This window comes from Sander vitreus, chromosome 18, assembly GCF_031162955.1.
Source record: "Sander vitreus isolate 19-12246 chromosome 18, sanVit1, whole genome shotgun sequence".
Taxonomy (NCBI): Eukaryota; Metazoa; Chordata; class Actinopteri; order Perciformes; family Percidae; genus Sander; species Sander vitreus.
In genome coordinates, this window is record NC_135872.1 from 16,937,563 (window position 1) to 16,960,639 (window position 23,077).

At 39.8% G+C, this 23,077-nt stretch overlaps 1 protein-coding gene across 2 annotated transcripts in view; it reads right to left on the minus strand.

Annotated features, from left to right (window-relative positions):
* Positions 1-9,070: 9,070 nt before the first annotated feature.
* The window catches only part of nkain2 (sodium/potassium transporting ATPase interacting 2), an 84,260-nt gene continuing 70,253 nt past the window's right edge, over positions 9,071-23,077 (minus strand). For both annotated transcript variants that reach the window (XM_078274587.1, XM_078274586.1), the window contains 2 exons: positions 16,482-16,542; positions 9,071-9,156 (listed from right to left, as the gene is read on the minus strand). In XM_078274587.1, the coding sequence (XP_078130713.1) occupies positions 9,071-9,156; positions 16,482-16,542 (147 nt within the window). The remainder of the gene's footprint in view (positions 9,157-16,481; positions 16,543-23,077) is intronic.

The window sequence follows — 23,077 nt, forward strand, 5'->3', positions numbered from 1 at the left end:
ACGCCATGACAGTGAGTAGTGCCAGTTTTAGAACGGCAGCTCTGGTGTTGCAGCCAGGGCTTGATTGTGGCAGCTTCACATAAACAAAACTATCCTCGTTATTATGTTGTATATGGTGGTATACTTGACAGGAGCAAAACCTTTCAGTCAGTTTGAATGCACTTTATGTCTGTGCTGTGCACTTACATCTGTTACTGCACTATAGGTGTGTGTATTTTAATGTGGCAGCCTTTATGTCCAAGACAAATTTCCCTAGGGACAAATAAAGTAATCTTGAAGTTTCACTTGACATTATTAGTGGTAGCATGAATAATATGCTAGTTCAAGGCTACATATAGTTTTTTGAAAAGTTGTAGACCTATTACTTTTCATTGCACGCACACGCACACACACACACACACACACACACACACACACACACACACACACACACACACACACACACTTCTCATCTTCATTAAATTGCCCATAAATTATTTAATTTCAATTCCAACAGGGAAGGTGACACTCGAACACATAAGAATGAAAGTCATTTGGACAGACACATTTTTAGTTCAGCACTGTTGGCACAACTTTCAAATAAACCTAACTGGGGCACCTGTAAAATGGGTTGTTAGCTCCATAACAATGCCTCATTAATGCCATAGGGCGCAAGCCGCACGGTAATTAGTTTGCTTGTCCTGGCTGTACCCAATTGGTTTTAGTGGAGAATACCAACAGTGTTAAAAAGCCTTTACAAGTGTGAGTCATCCGCTGATTACATAAAGCCGGAAACCCAATTTTCTGAATGTGCTGTTCCATATTTAACAGGTCAAAAAGAGGGGATGCTCTGCAGAAGCTCTGGAGCATTAACTCCATCTTAAACTCAGCTCAATGCATCTAAATCCCTTTCACTTGAGAGGTTTTTATTCTTAATTGGGTAGATATTTCCTCATTTACTTTAACAACATTATTCTCAGGGATTTAAACACTGCATTTACCTTTGAGCGCCAGATGAGAATACCACCCACCATACCCCTCCTTCCTCGGCAAAGGAACAATAGGGCTTTCTGGCAATGACTGTGTTTGTTTGTTTGTGTGTGTGTGTGTGTGTGTGTGTGTGTGTGTGTGTGTGTGTGTGTGTGTGTGTGTGTGTGTGTGTGTGTGTGTGTGTGTGTGTGTGTGTGTGTGTGTGTGTGTGTGTGTAAAAAATAAGGAGATACAGATGTACTATATCATGACTGGTCAGGATGTGCGATGATGTTGCCCTCAGCTGTCTTTTTGGATCCTGTTACAACAGGTTTAGCTTTTCAGCCACTTTAGAACGTGTATTTTCTTTATTACTTCAGAACTTAGATGCTGGATTACACTTGGCAACAAAGACAAACCCAAAACCTAAAAAAAATAACTATGAATACGGTGTCATTCACATGCATAACGTAGCAAACGTAAATTAGTTCAGGTCACAGAAAGTACAAAGAAATGACTGAAAGGTGTCAAAGAAGACAGGACACAATAAACACTTTCCTTCTCCATTGTCTACTTTATTCCCAACTGTCTAGTTTATGTACAGTCAGTCACCTGTGTGAAAACTATCATAAAAGAGGAGTTAAACCAACATAGATGGTTCTAGTCAGTGGTGAACATAAACAAATCAACCCAGAGCCACAGAGAAGTTTGGATATTTCCACTGGCAGTTAGTGACATGTTCCTGCATTGACGTACTGACAGTGACTAGTTACTTAATTTATTATGATTGCTCCTCTAACATAATTGTTTCTGCTGCGACAGTCCAATGTCCCTTAATTTAATGTTAAAATTAAGGGAAATAAAAAAAGTTTTAGACAAATTGTAGGTATAAGACAAATTGTAGCAACAAAATACATTTTAGTTTATTCTCTATGATAAGCAGTTGTCTACTACTTATACAGAAGCTGATCTGATCTGTGGAGTACCTCAGGGTTCTGTCCTGGGTCCTACACTTTTCTCTTGCATGATATTCCTAACCCTTTACTTTTTTGCTCTTTACAGCTGTATTTCCTTATTAAACTAATTGTGCAAGCACCAATGACAATACTTGACGATGCAGAAAACGTATTTTCTCTATCAGCTCCTTAAATAAGTGATGGGATCCTAAATGAACACAAAATATTTTGCCAAAGATAGCACCGTTTTGTTTTTTTCAACTGAGAGATTTCTCTCTGTGCTGATTCCTGGGAAATAGATGTGGCTCAGAGGGTAAGAGGTAACGTCACATACTTCTGTGCACCAATCAGAATTTAGCGACATTTGAATCAAAGCATGATGACAGATAGGTTGGCTGCTTGTTTCCAGGCCACTAGCCATGTTTCCATTCAATTGTAAAGTGAATTTTAAGCAAACGTTTGAAATGTCGCAAAAAAGAAATGCGAATTAGGCATGTTTCCTTCAACTGGTGTGGAGCGAATAAACTAGTGTAGTTTCGTCAAAAGTTAAGCACTTAATAAATAATGGCTAAAGATATGTTTTTTTCTTTTCAAACCTTAACTTTGAATGTTGCTTATTTAGACACACATATTTAAGAATATAGAGAAATAATTAAATTTGAAACCAAGTTTTCAGGGGCTTTAAAATGGTGAACACTTCAACATATTTACCAAAATTAAACAAAGCTGAAATGCTGCATTTCGCTCATCAAATGAAAACTTTGCCAAAGACAGGATATATGTCTTTCCCTATTATTCATACATTTACTCAGCACCATACTAACAGTAATAACTATAACTGTTTACTCTTGCCACAACTTTAAATCTTCAAAATGGAGAAGTTACATTTAAGGAGAGCTTTGTAACTCTTAATACAGATTCAGAACTTTACAATAGCTTGACTGAATGTTTATTGATGCCATTTAACAAAGTAATAGCTCGCCTCCAGCTTCTTCTGCAAATGTTCAACTCTTTATGTACAGATCTTAGATCTACAGACAAAAAGCTCTATTGACTGTTCCAATGTTTACATATGATAAAGCAACTGTGAAGATAAATAACCAACTGTGTAGATTATGTTCATTATTATTTAAAAATATATTATTACTGTTCTTATTGCTGTTGATTATCAATTTGTGATGAGTTCTTCAATTTTCTTCAGTTTCATTTGTGTTGAAGTCATGGCTTTTCAGGTTCTGGGTTAAGTGTTGTTCAGTTCACCATGACACAGAAAAGTACAAAGTTTCACATGCAGACACACACACACACACACACACACAGGTCACATTATATATCTGAAATCCTCTCTTATATCTGCTAGGTTGGCGTTTAGGTTGGTATTGGTTCCACAGTGCCAGGTGATATTGACTTGATCTAATCCATTAAAGACAAACAAATTCATTAATTAATTCACTTTCAGTTCAAATTCAAAACTAATGACACAAGCAACTACCTTTTTCAATTAAGCTTCTAAATACTGGTTATGTGACCCTTTTAACAGCATTAGCTCCTGATTTGAATTTTGCAAAAAGACACTTCATCAACAGTCATTTCATTTATTAAAAAGCAATGGGTGGTGTTGGTTGACAATTCAAATATAAATTAATATTGTAAAGTTAATTATGTGCTGAAATGAAAGTGAATTTTCAGCCCTGACAGAATGGTTAATGACAGAATTACAGACTATTGTGCAACTAATTCCCTTTCCTCCATTTTCTCCTCTTACGCTCTCATTTCAAAATACACTGTACAGATAGAAGAAATAAAACATAGTAGTCCCACTTGTACACAACATAATACATTAGTAGTCAACTAGAAAAAACAGTAAACACGGCCACATGTGGTTAAAAAACGTCTAGAAGTTCAAAGTTACATTTCATCGTTTTACATTGTAGTAGCTATTTTATCTCCTTTACTCTGCAGACATTTCAGTGTTATTTATAGAAAAATCACAAAGTTCACATTTAAGACTCTTTGACGAGAGTTGAGGGGCATTCAACAGACCAAACGGTTCCCATTTTAAGTAGCTAGTTAGTCACACGCAGCATGAGAATAAATACGCAACAGTTTGGAAACACCTCATGCAAACACATAAACTGTTGTTTCTGTCCTCCAGTCGGTGGAGCCTCACGGGGCAGCGACTCTGAACGTAACCCACAGAGTTTTGTTACAAAACATGAATTGCTGAGCAGAGGGGGGTGGACTTTGTAGTTTGTAGTGGAATAGTCCATCCTTATGTCGATGTTTCCACCCAGAACTGTTCCTTGGTTGACAGAGAAGGCATCAAAGTTTTGGTCCAGTGATTGCAACACAAATGCAACATGTTTAGTTACACTTCCAGAAGGAATCAGTTGATTTTTCTCAGCAGAATAAAAGAGAAAACCTGCTAGCCGCATGGAATGCAAATGTGAAGTTTTTGATTTGTGATATCCTCGCTATTTCTTTTGACATGGGAACCCAAGAAAAGTGAACCTGAGACCCATTAGTTTTGGTCCCAGTCTGTGGCTTTCAGAAACCAGGCTCTACAGATGTCCATGTGGTGATACAGTTGGCACTTTCAACATTAAAATGTGAATGGTGAGGTGAAGAGAGGGAGCTGCTATGGCATCCCTCTGGTACAATTTTTTGTCCTCATTAGTCTGCAGGCGAGGATGAACGCGTGCAGTGTCTTCGGAGATTCAGCCTCTGTCGTTTCGTTTCTCCTCCTTTCACCAATCTTTGTCATCCACCAGTTAGTTTAGATATGCAATATATCAATCAAAACAATGAATAATTAATCAAATAATTTAACAGATGTGTCTCTGTTCCCACATGATGACGACAGAAATTTTTCAGCTTTTTGTGACATTGTTTATGACACAGGAGGTTTAGGCCACTCTGACTGTGATTGTCATTTCTGTAAAAGGTGTGTTTTCTTTTTATGTAAGCATTGCCTGTGGAAGATTTAGAACTATTTCTGGTATGAGGAAGAGGTGCTGCAGATTAGGCTGATTGGGCACTTAATTGAGCCACCAGCCTGTTTTTTTATTATTCAGAAAAAAAGGGGGAAAAAACTTGCCTGACAAAAGAGATGGGTGAGTGTCGACGGAGCTTGGCATTGAGAGCTACAAAAGGAATGAGGTGGAAGGGAAACTGTTGCCTGACCTCAATCCCTCTTCTAGGGTTGTTTGCTTTGTCATGTTTTGTCTATATCTACCTCTACCAGCCTGTCTTGGATGGAAGACAAAATATTTAGACAGCAAGAGACCAAAAGACACTTCTGGAACAACTGTCCCATCGGTATTACCGGTAATATGGCAGAAAAACCCCATGGCCTTTGGGATGCTGCAGCTATATGTAAGTCTCCTGTCTGTTTCCCAGTCTGCCTGTCTGAGTTTCTATTGTAAACATTAAGATTCACATTAGTAGTACAAACGTTAATACATCTGTTAGGTGTATGTGTGTGTGTGTGTATGTGTGTGCATGTGCTTGTGTGAATTTCACACATGCATTGCTTAATGCCTTTGTATGTGAATGTCTGTTTCCTATACACATGCACATATGGAATGGAAGTGTGTAAATCTACACATCACACTGTTATTTGACAGTGAAAATGTCAGAAGAAAATGTGCGGCATGTTATGGTGACTTGTATCAAGCTCCCATCTTTGCAGCAACAAGAAACCAAATGCACCAAAAAGTAACCTTAAAAAAAAAAAAAAAAAGTGTGTGACATTCCTATATCGGTAGTCTTGTTAGTAGATGCTTGGTCAGTCTGGTTGGAAGTCCATTGTCTGATGTGTCAGGCACAAAGAGCAAAAAGTTCCAGAGATGGTGAAACAGTTTCTATTGTATACATGGAGGATGTTTCTCTGGGTTTTTTTTCTTCAACTCTTTGGTCAGGCATATGTGCTCTTGTCTGCAGCAGCATGTTAACATCACTCTGACAGTAGAACACCATGAGTTCTCCTTGGAAGCCTGAAGAAACACGTCATTAATTCACCAATGGGCCTCTCTACATCCCTTTGGTTTCTTTCACAACACAGATACCCAACATCACAAGAGGATGCAAATCATTGGCTCTTGATCACATCCCTCAGAGACAAAACAAAAAATGCAGCTGCCTGTACTGGTGTTTTACATATGTCCTGCAGTTACCGTGTTCAACCACACAAGGCCAGTGTTTCATCAGGAACAGACCTAACTCCATTAGAAACAGCAGACAGGCAGACCAGGGAAGCAATCTGACCAAGGACTGGAAGGGGGAGGCGGCAGGGGGGTGGGGGGTGTGTGTGTGTGTGGAGTATTTGTAGGTTGAAACGCAGAATATCTTAGTGTCTTCTGTATCCTGTCTACTTGTCTTTGTCTTGGTTGTTGTTTATTAAAAGACAGTTGGAGTAGTAAAAGCAGGAGGTTAAGCAGTGGCGATTGGTAAGGCAGTGCTTCTCAAGTAGCTCCTGGGTTTACTTTGACCTGAATGAAGAGGAGGGGAGAGCAGAGGGTTACACAAAATAGTGACTGAATCCATTTCACTGTGTTGCTTAAGTATAGATTTAAAGGTAAATGTTTATGTGAACCTCTTAAACTGCAACTGTGTGAGGTTCAGTATAATTGGGGACAGTAAAGATTAAGAGGTTTCTGATTAAATGCTTATTGATGCATTTGTGTGGTATCGTTCCTGATAAAGTAATTCACTCTGGCAAATAAGCTGAACAACATAATGTTTAATGAGGACATCAAAAGCACTTTGTATTTTATAAAAGATAATACTGCCAAAGACAGCTTGAGCACACCCACATGGGTGTGCTGACTGATACTTTCCCCCAAACTATTACAGTAAGAATAAAAACTGGGAAAGCAAGAAAAAAATGCAGTTTGATTGCTTGCCAATGAAATCAATATAATTGTTGACACAATGTAAATAACAGTGCTTTAAAGTGAGACTATGTACCGTAACATTTAAGATAAGAAATAGCACATCTTCCTTTTTACAAATAAAATGTATGATTCATGAAACGCACCCTTGCTTAATTCGAACACTCAGGCGTTTTGCTGCTACAGCCGTATGACCAGTAGCTTCTGGTGGCTAATGTTAGCAAACTTTCGGGTAAATATTGATGGATAACAGACTTTATGACTCTTCTCTACTTGTGACACGGTTACAGTAACATAGCATTTTAGCGACACTGTGTTCCAAATTATTATGCAAATGCTATTTTACACTGATTTTCCTAAATGGTAAATGCAAATGACAGTCAGTGTAATTTTCAAGTCACCAACCGTTAGGGTATAAGTTGAATTTCACTGAACAAACCACCCACTGAAAACATTTTTTCAAAAATAAAAAACTCAAAATGCACTGTTACAAATTATTATGCACAACAGAGTTTCAAAACATTTTATAGGTTGTAAAGAACTGGAAATGGTCATTTGATGAATTTAGAATATAGAATATAGAATATAGGTTGGTGGATGGCCACCATGTCCCAATAAGGCTGCGACTTCAGCAAAGAGGTGGCGGAGTCATGTTTTGGGCCGGAATCATGGGGAGAGAGCTGGTGGGCCCCTTTAGGGTCCCTGAAGGTGTGAAAATGACCTCGGCAAAGTATTTCGAGTTTCTGACTGACCACTTTTTTGCTCATTTATACAACATTCTGGAGGCGGTGATTGTTGTCAAGTTATTTTGTGTGTGTGTGCGTGCGTGCGTCTGTGTGTGTGTGTGTGCGTGCGTGCGTGCGTGTGTGTGTGTGAGCTGATGCTTTTTTATTGGTCCTTCTGGCCAAGGCCAATAAACATCAAAGTGAAGGGACAACAGCTGGGGAACAATGATAGCATATTGATGATGTTTGTCCGAGTGTGTGTGAATATATGTGTGTGTGCATTAATGTACAAGCACAAGATGTATATCAGCACATTTACTGTGTGTCTAGATGCATTTTTTGTTTGTATCCAGTATTTGGGTTTGTGTGTGTGTGTTAGTACCTGCATCTGTGTGTGCACAGATATGTGTATTGATGGTCTAGCTCCTGTGCGGGAGTGTGTGTTTGTGTTTGCAGCCATTATCTTGGTGGTCGATGATTTATGATCTGTGTTATGACTTCCACAGGGGACATATAAAACTACAGAATGGCCCTTTATTGCCTTTCTTCTTTGTTTAGTCCTGCGTTTCATCCATCACTTTGTTTCTCTCCCCCCCCCCTTTTTCTCTCCATCTACTAGTCTCTCGCCAATCTTGATCACAATTTCTCCATCTCTCTCTCCCTTTCCGTCTGCATTTCCCTCTAATTTGCTCCTGCTCTTTTCTCTAATAAAAACAGTTATTGATCACCTGTCTGCTGCACATCAGTGGAATCACCGTTATTTCCTATTGTTGTTTTGTTGCAGGAGTGTAAGCTTTTGCTGTATTGCTTGGCACTTTCCACAGGACGAAGTGAGATAGCGAGATTGATGCAGGGCTGTCTAAGCCTGGACTCAGACTCATTTTGTGTTATCCTATTGGCTCTTCGGGGGCCTAAGAATAGCTGAAGATCTCAACGAAACAGGAATCTGTGGTTTGAGTCTCTGGAAATCACCATATAATCTAATGTAGCATGGTACGATACAAAATAAAAGCATCCAAAACAATATTTGAATCCATTTAATCACACAAAAATGCTACTCAGAAGGGTGCCCTTTTCAGTCAATGTGGGTAAAACAGCTAATTATGAAACACAGCTTCAGCAACAATGACTTCAAGACTTTCATCACATACCCCACATTTATTTGCTAAGTGTGAGGAGAGTGATAAAAGTGCTACGACAGTGACAACTGATGAGACCTTGGGCTGATAAATGATAAGCCCTTATGCTGATACAGCGAGAATGTGCTTATATCATCCTCACTGCAGAACTCTACATTTCAAACACAGATAATAAATGTGTCCCTAAACATTGTTTGCTGTTGATATTGGGTGGGATTTAAGTGTATGGAGAGTATTTGAGGATTGAAAACTGGATTTCTGGCCAACATTTCGCACAATATATGCAATCTTAGCCTCATCTTTAGAACTAATATTATGGGTATGTAATATATAAAAAAAAAACATCATCAAAGTATTTCAACAAGGCATTTGTAGAAATATGTGTATACATAGACGGAATATAACCATACTTACATGTACATGGGCTGTAGCTGAAGGTGGGAGGTCTTCTGAGGCCCCTGGTAACCGTACGAGTCAAACCCTCCTATAAAATCAACTGCACAAAAAACAAACACCAATTAGAGAAAGCGTATGCCTCTGTGATTATTAACTGGGAACATCCCACCACAGATGATTCATTGCATTAAGCCTTTCGACACCTACGGAGGTGTCAACAGAACATTTTGTACCAAAACCACCGCCTCTATCGCTGCTGCTCGGAGCGCTAATCAGGGTTGTAGGCATGAAACGGCTTCGAGCGAAAATCTGGCCTCAACTGCATGAGAATCATGATGCAAATCTAATTCTATTTTTAGGAGGAAGACTAATAAGACTTATGCAGCGATATATTTATGCCTCGAGAATACTCCTAACTCCTAAATTATCTAGGATGGCTCCACAGATTCCCAGGCCGAGGAGCTGCCAGCAGGTGGTTGCTTTCCTCAGACTGCAGCAGAGAGCCTGGACCTTTGAAGAGAAGCCATGATATTTCTTTTTACTTTGATGTTGTAGAGCTCATAAAAGGGTACTTCCTTGCCTTGATCAGCAGCGTACTTTCTTATTTATTGAGTGAGGTTTTTATAACATCAAGTACAATGTGGAATTTGGCTGTCACTGAAGAGATGAAAGTGGCTTTAAGTATACCTTAAGCCTGCATGAATCAGGGATGTAAGTCCAAACATGATGTGCGAGCCAAACACAGTCAGGCAATTACACTAATTAGTTTGCTTATGCCAACTAACCATAAATAACACATATATATATATATGTATGGGACTGTTGTCTATTTACTTCGCTACACCTCATGATGATAAGTATAGTCAATATAATGCTGTTACTCTCCTTTTAGAGGAATCGTTGGTCTGTACACATAACATAAATCTACAGCCTACCAGCTACCGGGTTAGCTTAGCATAAAGACTGGAAACAGGTGGAAACAGCAAGCCTGGCTCTATCCAAACATTACTGTATGTTTTTTTTATTGCCTACCTATACCTCTAAAGCTCACTGATTAAGTAACGGTTAATGCCCGACGAGGTGTCCATTTTCAGGTATTAGGCGAGGCCTGAACCGTCCCGGCGCACTTATACCATGGGCACTTGCCAAATATATATATATATTTTTAAACATTAATTCATATTTTAATACGTTTTACAATCGAAATCTAAAGTTTTTCCAAACAATAACTGTTTTCCTGGTTACGCCTGACGGTTTGACTAATACCTGGAACAATCACTCTCATCCCATAAGGTTCTTATGCAATGCAAACATTGGTCACTGCTCCAGGGAATAGAACGGACCTTAGATTCAACTTGCCACCCTTGTACAGAACTGAAATTTAGAGGCGCTAGTAGGCAAATTTTAACTTCAAACAGAGCCAGGCTAGCTGTTTTTCCCGTTTCCTGTCTTTATGCTAAGCTAACCAGCTGCTAGCTCAAGTGTCAATGTACAGAAATCAGAGAGGTATCTTCTCATCTAACTCTCTACATGAAAGCAAATGAGCATAATACCCAAAATGTTGATCTGTTCTCTAAACAAAATGCACAACTATGACTGTTATTGATTTCCAAAGAACCACTGGATTGAAGAAACATTTTATCAGTGTAATGTAGAAATTTAGCATTACAAGTATTTGTCTTCACAGTTCTGTGGTTCAATGTTTCTGTCCTCGCATACTTTTCTTGTTTCTTTTTAATTGTGTTGAAGTTGTGTAAAAATTCCTTATAAGCCACCTTGTCTTGGCTGTGAGTTTTAACACGTCTCCCTTAATCCTCTTACTCCATTCATGTGAAATTGTGATAACGCCACACGACAACAGATGATCTTCTTTGTCCATCAGCAGTTTTCCTGGACTGCTGCAATATTGTGATATTTTATGATCATCCGGCTCATTATGGTGGTTGAGTCAGACAATGTGGAGACACTGCCTGTGCTCTTGATGTGCTCCTTCTTTGTGTGGATCCTTTTGTGGAGGAATGGCCCGGTGTGAATGGTAAGGGTTTCCTGCTGATTCATGCTGCAGTCAAACCGTATCAGCAGAGTTTCTGCCATGCTCGACCCTTTGAACGCAAGAGGAAATGGAGCCTCTAACCTTGTCACTGCGCTGCCTATCACGCTGTAGCAGCTCAATTTAAAAATCCAGATATGTTAATTATAAGGCGCAGGCTTGTCCAATGAGCACGTAAGAACAATTCTCACCAGAAGACAGAAACTGCACTTTGATCTGTAAAAAAAAAAACAGATGTCCTGATTTTTTATGGTCAAATTATTTTAAACCATTGTGATATTTGTTTATTTCTTCCAGTTGTGAGTGTTGATTAAAAAAAGCTTCCGTTTAAACACAAAGACTGATCATACAAAGATTGCAGTGTTAGGATTTGTGTGTGCATCTGAACGTGTGTTGTCCATGTGTGTATGTTTGATAAAAATCTGTCTGACACATTCAAGGAGCTGTGAGACAGATAACATTCACTATGATGATTAATCTCCTACACACACCTAAACACACACACACACACACACACACACACACACACACGCCCAGCATAATTATCAGAGTAATTAGCTTTCTCAGCAAGTCAAACTCTTCATTGGTCCTCAGTGAGTATTAGCTTTTTCACCCAAGGGACATTTCCCTACAAAGCTCCCTGATTATTGTTTAGTCTCCCAGACTACGTTATTACACAGCGCTTTCCCACAGCCACATTCGGGACTTAAGGCTCTGCAACACGAAAATTACAATGAATTCCAAAATCCCTCTGGAGAAAATTATTTTCTTGTCACATGAAAATGATGCATGATGCTGCCATGATGCTGCCATTGCGTGCATATTTCATTAAGGCTTAAAAGTGGCCTGAAATCTCCAATTGAACTGATTCCTTCTGAGAACAGTTGTCCCTTGAGAAAAAAGTGTGAAAATTACTTACAGTATTATTGCCCATTTGTGTGCTGTTTGCATGCTTTCTCATCTCTCTGTGTGTCCTTCTACAGTCCAAAGATATACAATTTAGGTGAATTGGAAGCTCTAAATAGCCCGCAGGTGTGAATGTGTTTGTCTACATGTGTTAGCCCTGTGACAGACTGTGATAGACTGGCGACCTGTCCAGGGTGTACCCTGCCTCTTGCCCAATGCATGCTAGGCTCCAGCTCCCAAAACACTTTTAACAGCATCACAAGTGGCTGATAAAGTGGACGAACAGAGGAAGCGTATGATGCATGGGGCTGAAATCAGAAATTGTTGAAGCCCTGGCCCTAAACACTTTAAGTGTTTCTTTACAACATTTAATATTCATGACTAAATACGAAAGTTAAAGTTAATGGAAGAACATTCAGGGGTAGGCCTGTCGCAATTGATACATGATCACCTGATTGTGATCATTTCAGCTGACCAACGATCATTTTGCATAATCGTTGGATTCCACAATCGAGGGAATTGTTACAAATGTGGCAACTAATAGAAGGTAAATTAGGTGTGTTTCCATCCGCTGGGTAAATAAAGTGTCTACCTGGGCACAAGGTTTAAATGTCAGGAAAACAACATGGAAAAAGAGAGCTTTGCTGTCTCAATCTTACTGCTGTTGGGCAGGTTCTTCTGTTTCAGCTCATATGAGACCATATTTGTTGCTGATGGTGACTGAGAGGTGCCAAATCAGTTCTCTCTTACCGGGGAGCAGGGAGTCTCCTTTACGAGTGCAGCAGTGTGTTTGACAGCTCTGGTGAAAATAATGCTGGAGTGGCCGCTTCCATCCAGCTTGTCTAATTAGATAATTCACATAAAAATGTTTGGATGGAAACGTGGCTATTTGTAAAAAGTCCTTTCTGGAACCGCTCAGTGCGTAGTACGAGCTTAGCGTGTGTGGTCGAGCGAGAGAGAGAGTGAAGGTGGATGCGCTCAGAGCAGACAGGTGTTGCCAATGGGATTGATGTGGTTTGAGCAGATTTGTTCGAAAGTGCCTGCAACATGAGCAAACGACCACACAACTGTCATTATGCTTTTATTGAAATGTTGCTAAGCTCCGATTGGTGCATGGAAATACTGTACATTGTGACATCATATTTTCCAAACCGGTGAAAAACGCGAGGTCAAAAACATGAATGCCAGAATCTCTCATGTGAAATACCCACTAACTTTGGCACAAAAAAAAAAGTTTTTTGTCGGACTCATCGTGAGGAGCTTACTGGGAAAATAGGTTTTCACGGCCTTTAAACAAGAAACTAATTGATAAAGGTTCTACTTTGAAGCTTCTGCCTTTGAAGTCAATTGTTACAGAGAAGGTAAGAGTGATTTAACAAGCAGCATTTTACATGTCACTAAGCACATGAACTCTCACATGGATACACAGCATTCTCCTCAAGCTCTATCACATCTAAAATTGTTGTTTTGGTACAACAAGCTCGCTCTCAGGGTGCAAAACAAGCAGGGATGTGCCATCGAAGCATCGAGAGCCAGGGGCCAAAATACAACAGGCCAAATAATAACTGTTAGACATTAATTATTTAGAAATGGAACAAGTGGCATTTTAGGTTTCCCGTCATCACATTAAAATGCAGTGTTGAAAAATTCTCCTCTCAAAATAACCTCTGAAACTTAATTTATACCACATTAAACGTGGGATAAATGCAGTGTTACATCACTCTTAACTGTTTTTTTTTTAAGTCTAACAATGTGATGATTTATAATATTTATCTGTGACCTCATTGAACACATTGGCATTTTTGTCACATGAAGAGACGCGGGTCTTGTATGCAGCGCTGGGCCACAGTTTTATAACAAAAGGAAAATATTTAAATCTCCAATCTGCTTTGGACAAGAAGGAAAGCAGGACAACTTGTTTCCTGTCAGCACTTCAAACTTTTTCCACTGATCCAGTCAGTCCAGGCATTTATCACCTATCAATATTTATGTGTCCGCAAACACCACCCTGAATTCAGTGTTGAATAAGACATGCTTGCGTATTGATCCTCCCACAGAACGACTGCGTCTACTTTAATGGAATAACTAAACTGATAGCCTCAGGAAAATGGGCTCATTCATGGTAATGCTCACAGGCACACACTGCATTCAAAATACTACAATCGCAGAATTAACATTGATTAACACATGATTTGCCCCATTTCCTTCGTCTGTAACTGGTATTACACTTCAAATGCAATTCATTTCGACTGCCTAAATGGTAGTTAATGACACACTTCTCAATCAACATGGTTGTATTGAGGAACTGATGCATTTATAAAAAACTGAATGAAGATAAATGATGTATGAATGGATGGGTGAACATGTCTTGTTGGTCTGTTGCTTGGTGATGATGGTTGAAAGTGGTGAGTATGAGGGAGAGATGTATGAATGAAAGATAACTTTGATGGAGCATGAATCTACCTAGCACTCCTCATCCTTCACATTCTTTCTCTCTTGTCTCCTTCTCTGTAGGAGTGTGTCACTGTAAATGAATGAGCTTGGCTGCAAAAGCTGGAGGCTACAGGTTTCACTTTGAATTCTGTCTAAGTGTCAGTGAAGGCCCTCAGTCCAAGATGGCTTCATTCAAACCAAGATTGAACAAGAGGACACGCCAGGAAATAGCGATGAAGAGAAAACAGAGGAGCTGTTCGGATTTACTTCACGAGTTTGACTTGATTCTTGAACTCAGGAGCACCAGACACATAAACCTAAACCACCTGTACCTACTTTACCAAATATATTCCAAATTGACAGGTAGCTAAACCCCCTCCCCTGAACAGTGATTGTCCAATCATAGCTTAGCAACTGTAACTAAGCCCTGCAGGTCTGTCAAGCTTTGAATTTCTCCACATACTGAAGCAGGGTGTATGGGGCCGTTGAGCGATACTTGACATTTAAAGAGTTTGGAGGGTGGTGCATTTCTTTGACCTTTTAAACAGCGTGTTTGTCTGCTCTATGTGAGCTGCACACGTTAGCAAAAGACGCTAGCAAAGCAACACTGTACAAAAAATAAGCACAGCAGAAACGCCAGATAGGTCGGACCACTGTGTTTAACTATATATCTTTAAACGTTACAGTTAGGTCTACTGCTGAAAATGACAACCGAAACAAACAAGTTTGCCGATTTCACATATCTCTGCAAATCAAATCAACGGCCAGTTGTCTACCCGGAAGGGATTTTTGTGTAAGTGCAACATCACCGTGATTCGGTCTATAGCCTATCTAAGGGTTATGTTAGAACTTATAACCTTTTTAAACTTGCAGTACTAGCACTAGCTAACTCTACACATACAAGAACAATATTGTTTTTTTACTTCCATGTCTTCTGCATGGATCATCAACTGGTGAGGATGCTGGGACATGCAGCTTTTAAGCCTCGGCCTATTAGCACAATGTTATGTATGTAGCCACCGAGTGCATATTTAAGGAGTTCTCTTTTTAAAACGAGCTGGAAACATTACAAAAGTCAGGCGACGAGTTTTCAACCTACTCTTTGAGCTAATGTATAGCTTCATTAGTTAACTAGCTACAGCTGATAAAATCTGCTAGCAACAGTTGTCACAAAATCCACAGTTGCCTTGGAAATGGGACGCCAGCTTTTTTCTACCTCAGTCTAAAATTAAGGAGGCATTGTTTTTAAAAAAAAATACTAAGAATTTCGATGGTAAAGCTGCGTCCATTTAGCCTGACAAGCCAGGCCCACATCAAGATGTTGGGTCTGGGAACTCACCATTGGCAGGGCTCAATCCGAGGGGTGGGATAAACGGTTGTCTTTCAAATTGTCTCTGCACTCATAGCCAACCAGAGCAACGCTAGTTGATAGATTAAACTTTTGCCGTATCCGGTCGGCAAAACTCCGAACACATCTTCCTTTTTTAAGAATGACTTCAGTGCCGTTCTTTGTTCCTTTCTCAAAAAAAAGCTTAACTCCAAGTCTTCTAGAGTCGCGGCCAAAGCCGATTCCAAAGACCGCTGTTCGCCAGCAGCAGCAGCCATCTTCTTTGTTTTCAAGTAGCAGGGAATTCACGCAGAACCGTTGCAACCCTGCCGTCCTTATGTTAAGCCTGCCCACCGACTCTATACACGATGTGATTGGCCTGACCAGAATTTGGTTTTTCCATCTCGCAAGCCAACGGAGAGTTGCTAGACTGACCCTGGTTGCAAATTACATTTTCTGCCACTAGGCTGCGTCTAGATTTCTAGGCTAGCGTCCATTACCACTGTTAAACTGCAAATGTGCCTGGATAGAATGGTAAGCTTAATGTAACAGGCGTAGCAACAATGGCGCAGCTTAGCTGAAAACAGTCGAAAACAGTGACTTTTAACACAGGATGAATATACTGTAGACATCACTTTTATTAGGCTTTTGGGGTCTGCTGTAAAACGTGTGTGTACATGTGAGTGCATGTGTGAGAATGTGTACTTACAGCTATCCTCTTCTTCTGAAATGAGCTTGACAACATAGCAGGCGTAGATAAACCCCATCAACTAGAGACAAAGAGAGCAGCAGAAACAGAGGAGGGATTATTTGTTTGTGTCAGACAGACAGACAGACAGACAGTCAGATAGATAGATAGATAGATAGATAGATAGATAGATAGATGGATAGATAGATAGATAGATAGTAGGGGTGCATGATTCAGAAAATGACACGATTCAATATCGATTTTTAGGCTCAAGATTTGATTAAAAATCGATTTTCGATTCAAAAACGATTCTCGATTCAAAAAATGATTCACAGTATGTAAATGTAGTTACTTTTCCCATGTGATTGCAGTAGACATACAATTTAAAAGAAAAACATCAAATTAAATGTAGTTTGATATTACTTTATATGTCTTCATACAAAAATAAAAACTTCTGCAACTAAAAACTGCTTTGGCCAGCTTTCAAATACATTTAATTAATAAAACTGTTAAATAAAAAGAGCTTTTCGTTCAGAGTTCGGTGGGAGTTTAGAGCATTGAAAGAGAGTGCGTTGGTTGACTGGCAGGTTAGGTACTTTAGGTTGTTGTTCGTCCACGTCTTTAAATGTTAATCTCTGGGTGGTGGCGTACCATGTGAGTTCTCAAGTTTGTGGTGTTTCCAAAATACTTAACTTTCGCTTTGCAAAGCCTACATATAGCATGATTCCTATCAAGTTCCGTCTTCCCCTCGAGGTTATAAAAGCCGAAATGTGCCCAAACTCTCGCCTTCAATGAGGATGGAGCAGGTTGAATAATTCTTTCTGTGAGGTTTGCCATTGTTTGCGCCGACTAAACTACTTCTGCTGCACTTGTTCTTCTTTTGATTATGACAAGAGTGCCCAGGCGTCGCAGCGTCATCTATGGGAATGGCGAGCTAAACTCATTTCAGGACAACAGTATACACGCTATTACAAAATGAAAACAAAAAAAAAATAAAATAAAATAATCAATAGATTTTTGGAATTCTATGAATCGATTTTGAATCGGTAGAGCTTGAATTGCGATACGAATGTGACTCGTTTTTTTTGCACATCCTTAATAGATAGATAGATTAAGCATGGATATTAAACAAATTGTTGGAACAGACAGGGTAAACAGGTGTTGGTGTAAGTGGAGCAGAACAGCTCTGTGGTATATTGCTCCAAAATAGAGCACTTGACTCAATGGACAAACACACAAACACACAAACACACACACATTCTTGTATCTTCAATGACAACCTCAAGGTTAGCCTAAACTTTCATGGTTTCCCAGCTGTACAGTTTGCCTTCAAATATTTTTATTATTTCATTAAACAAATACACAAATGTGTACAGTGTCTGCATATCACAGAGAAGACACTTCGTTAAAACATACAACTATAAAAAAGAAGAAAAAAAAGATGTCACACAATGTCTCTATTATGGCGCTGTGTAAACACACAGATTGTGATCACTGAAATTGAATTTCCAGCTTCCTGTATTGCTTCGGTGTTATGATGTCAAGGTAGATAGTTACGTATTTGTTGCTATTGTCAAAATGAAAACCTCACCACCACCGTCCGCTCTGAGAGGGCTTTGTTGTGCCGGGCTTGTAACTAAATGCAGAGGCGTATCTCACATTGTTCTCTCTTATGGTCTCAACTCCGCTTGAAGCCGTTCATAAAACTGAAAACAATAACGGCTGCAAATTGAACAATAAAGGGCCTACAGTGCTGTGTGTGTGTGAGCGTGTGTGTGAGCATGTGTGTGTGTGTTTTGACAGTGATAAAGCAATCCACACCAGCAGAACACCTTTGCTCTCTGATCTGCTCTCCCATTGGCTGTCTGTTTCCAAGGCGACCTGTAGGAGGTGGCTGATTGGAGCGAAGATGCAGTAGGAAGGTACAGTCAATGTGAGGTTGGATTTCTAGTGACTTTTTTACCCCAGCGATGATAGAGGAGGAAAGAGAGATAGAAAGAAATGAGGAAAGAGAAGAAGATTTAGAACATATTAACTGGACTAAAGGGGCCTTTTTTGTTCAAAGGAGGATTTAAGTGTAACCAAAAATGACCTGGTTGGTATTACACGGACACACACAGCCATACACATACATGTAAATACACATTGAGCTGCAAATGTGAGCAACTACATTTGAGATTCAGAGTATATCTCAAGGTCCTGACCTCATTTAGTCTAAATAATGTTCAGCTTCCAAAGCACCTCTCTCCTCCCTCCTGTTCTCATACAGTCTCCCTCTCTTGCTATTTCCTTCTATCAGTTTCTTTATTTCTCCTCTCTCCCCCCTTTTTTCTCTGCCTGTCTCTGACAAATACATGAGTTATAGAAATATAGTGTTTTTCTCAGCGGGGGATGCATTTACTTAAAGCTGAGCCAAAGACTGGAAGTAGACAATGCTGCCAGTATCAGCATGGGGATCGACGGTGATGAGAAAATCTATTTGGATAACACAGGAGGCTTTATGTATAAGAAATGCCTCGGAAGAAATTACCACTGTTCAAAGACGCTGATAAACTTTACTGCCACTGACAGCAGTTTAGCGGAATATCTTTATTTTGAAAGATTAAGATGACCTCAGACTGCCTCTCCTGTCCATTGCTACTCCGGCTAGAATGATTCAGTATTAGTTTTCACTTAAAGTGCTCATATTATGCTCATTTTCAGGTTCATAATTGTATTTAAAGGTTGTACCTGAATAGGTTGGTTTAATAAAAAAAACACTATATTTTTGTTGTACTGCACATTGCTGCAGCTCCTCTTTTCACCCTGTGCGTTGAGCTTTCTGTTTTAGCTACTGAGTGAGGCATCGCACTTCTGTTCCATCTTTGTTGGGAGTCGCACGTGCGCAGTAACTAGGTCAGCACTGCAAGGTAGTCAGAAGCAGAGTATGAGGGCGCGCCACGCTAGCAGCTAGGCGAGCATTATAACGTATGTTACAAAGTGATGAGCGTTTGTCTCTGAAGTAAAGGCTGGACTACAACAGAGCTGTTTGGAGCAGTTTGTGAACAGTGTTTTCTCTGGAAGATGGTAAGTCTCTTTGGGGTGGACTTTGGGCTTTTTCACTTTGTAAGCCTATAACGTGCACAAAAAGATATTTAACACAATAAAGAAAAGGGAAAAGCCAAAAAGCATAATATGAGCACTTTATTATTTTTTTTTAAGATTTATTTTGGGCATTTCACACCTTTAATGGAAAGGACAGCTATATATGAAAGGGGAGAGAGAGAGAGGGGGAAGACATGCAGGAAGTCGGACTCGAAACCTGGACCTTCTGCGTCGAGGCATGCACCTCTATACATGTGCGCCTGCTCTACCAACTGAGCTAACCCAGCCACACATATGAGCACTTTAAAGGACACTTTTAATGTCACAAAGTCAAAATGTTTAAAAGACTTTCAAGAGTTTGGGGAGTTTTCCTGTCACAAGCAGTAAACGCTGAACCGGAGCCTGTTCTGTCTTCTGCAGGCTCATTGCCTCTTAAAATGACTTTTGGGTGCAGTTTTGTTAGTACCACTGAACAGAGTGCAGAGAGCCTTGCCGCCCTGCAATAGAGAACATTTGATCAGCTGTGACAGAGTGTGTTTCTCTGCACATCAATATCCTGTTCATATTCTGGACACTCACGTATTCCGTTTTGGTGTTGCTGCATGGAAACATAATATCCTGTTTACAATAAGCTTGATCTTTTCCCGATGTGAAGGAAGCCAAATAAAATAGCCGTCGGTGCACCAATATTAGCAATGTGGTTGTGACGTGTGTGCGCCTTATCTTGTTTATTGTTGGAGTTGTGGGTCTGAGTAGGTTTGGTGCCTGCAGCTATATTTGCACTACTCACTGTTTGTGAAGCCTGAACACTTAAGTATCTATCATTTTGAGTTTTGTGGTGCTAAAAAGTTCTCCATAAAATAATTTATATCATAACAAGATCTTCAACAACAAATGTTGATATGAACAAGATTATTAAAAACATCCAAACAACCATCTAGATCTCTTTGCCCACAGCGCTGTACACTGACCTTGAAGGTAACTTTATTTATGTATTTTTTTAATCTATAATATTTTTTCTCACAGTGACTCATGCATTGAAGCTTAAAGCATTCCGATTCTAATATTGTCACCACGTGAAATGAGAAAGTAACTATGGGGAACTGAAACTTCTACTAAGGGTTATGTTTAGGGGAAAAAAAATCTGTGGGAATGAAATGATAATTATATTGTTTAATATAACCACTTGGTATGGCAACCTAAACGTAAAAGACAAAAACAAGCTTTCCAAAATTGTTAAAATAGCAGGGAAGGTGATTGGCAGGCCACAAACGCAGCTTAATGATCTATTTGACAGTGCAGTACTCAGGAAGGCCAGACAGATATCTGTGGATGCCTCTCACCCACTAAACTCTGAGTTTGAGTTGCTCCCATCTGGCCGTCGATTCAGGGTCCTGAGGGCGAGCCGGAATATTTATAAGAGTTCCCCATGCCGTAGAGGCACTGAATGCAAAATGACTGCATTATAAAAGACAAGGTATTTTTAAATATGTTCTCTTGTAGGCTGTATCCTACCTCCTCTCCACCTGCTGTTGTTTCTGCCCATTGCACAGTTGTGGTTTTATGTTTAATGGTGTGTAGTATTAGTGTGCTGTATGTTTAATGTTGATAACATCCAATGTCATGGTTGTGTTTTAATGTTTTGGAGATGCCAAAGACATATTTCCACCAAGGTGGACTATAAAGTCTTATCTTACTGTATCTTATTTACTTATTATTATATATTATACATATTAAATATAATACCATACCATCAGTGTTAATTCATTCATTCCAATTGCTTTCGTTTTTTTTTTTTTATCTCTTATTGTTTAACTGAAAATTCATCCGCTTTCAGTGCTTACACTTCAGCTGACACCTCCAGCCAAAATGTATCACACTCACATATTTCAGTTCCTCTCAGTCCTTGAAATTCAAATGAATCCCTGAATCCTTTCAGCACTTAACTTAAAACACTTAAAATCAAATTAACACTTTAACTTTAGTCAGTGCTTATACGTGAACTATTTTTATTATGCAAAAAAAAAAGAACATTTCTAGTTCAAAAACTAAAGAGCTAAGGAATTAACAATTAATAATGGTGAGTGACCACAGTGTGTGTGTGTGTGTGTGTGTGTGTGTGTGTTAGAATAAACCAACAAGAAAAAATATTTTAGCTTCTCCCCTGTACCTCTTTGTACATATTTCTTACCCTGGTTTGCAGCTTTTGTCAGCATTTGGATGGACCGAATTAAAGTGAGCTGTTCCCTCAGGTTTCTCAGACACTGAGGGAACACTGGTCACTGGTTCCCTTTTTCATTTTGTCTGTGGATTAGGGTTACCTAGTTACCGCGGCAATACTGAAGGGTGTTCGGTGCGACGAGTGAAAATAGAAATAGCACCACTTCAGCATGGACAGGATCACTGCCCCGATCAGCCTGACAAGCAAGAACTTGAACAAGTTCACCACTTCACCTCACAGAGCCATGTACCTCATTCAGAGCAGAAACCATTTTAATGGGCTTTTATGTGCACGGTGACACACACTATCCCAGAAGGCAGGAAGACCCATATCACATTTCTTTAAAAGACCGTGCAGCAGGGCAACTGGGAAGCTCACCTGGTAGAGCGTGCGCCCATATACAGAGGCTCAGTCCTCGACGCAGTGGCCGCAGGTTTGATTCCGACCTGCGACCCGTCTCTCTCCTCTTTCATGTATAAGCCATGATAAACACTGTAGTTAGTTAAGCAACAGTGAGTAAACCTAGAGGCACATACTTAAGGTGGGGAAGAGTAATGGTATGGGTGATAAACTGTCAAATATAAATGTTCTTGCCGCTCCGCAATAGTTGACGATAACATTTTTCCTTTCAGAGCTTGAACAGAATGTTCTGAACAAATGCTTGCGATGATAATGACTCCAAAGTGGGCTTCCTGCACTGCAGATGCACCCTCTAGTTTCACAATATCTTCACAATTCTTTTTTTACTATCTTGATTTAGCATGTAAGCATGCTAACATTTGCAGGTATTTTTGACCTGATGATGGCACTAAATTGAAAGTTAAACCATCACTAAAGACATTACAGAACATCCTGAGGGGGACATGAATGTGTGTACCAAATTGAATGGCAATCCATTCAACAGTTGTTGACACGTTTCACTCAAGTGTGAACCTCATGGTGGCGCTAGAACAGTTAGAGGTCGGGACCCGACGGTACCCAACGGGCTGGGCCGGGCCGGGTTCGGACAGATATTTAGAAATGATGTTCGGATTCGGGTCGGGCTCGGTCACATCAGAGCAATAAGGCATTGAACATTTTAAATTTAAAAAAGCTTATTATGTAGGTGCGCGCCTGTGTTAACGTGCGCTTGTTGCCCCGTGTGCGCTGATGCGCTCATCTGTTGACATTTCCGAATGCCTTCCTACAGTTGCTTAATAAAAGCGGGCTTTCCACACAAACAAACGTACATGTGTCATTAGGATGAGAAAAAAACTAGATTTTAACTGTGTCGGGCTCAGGTCGGGCTCAGACATAAATATCTTAATGCTTG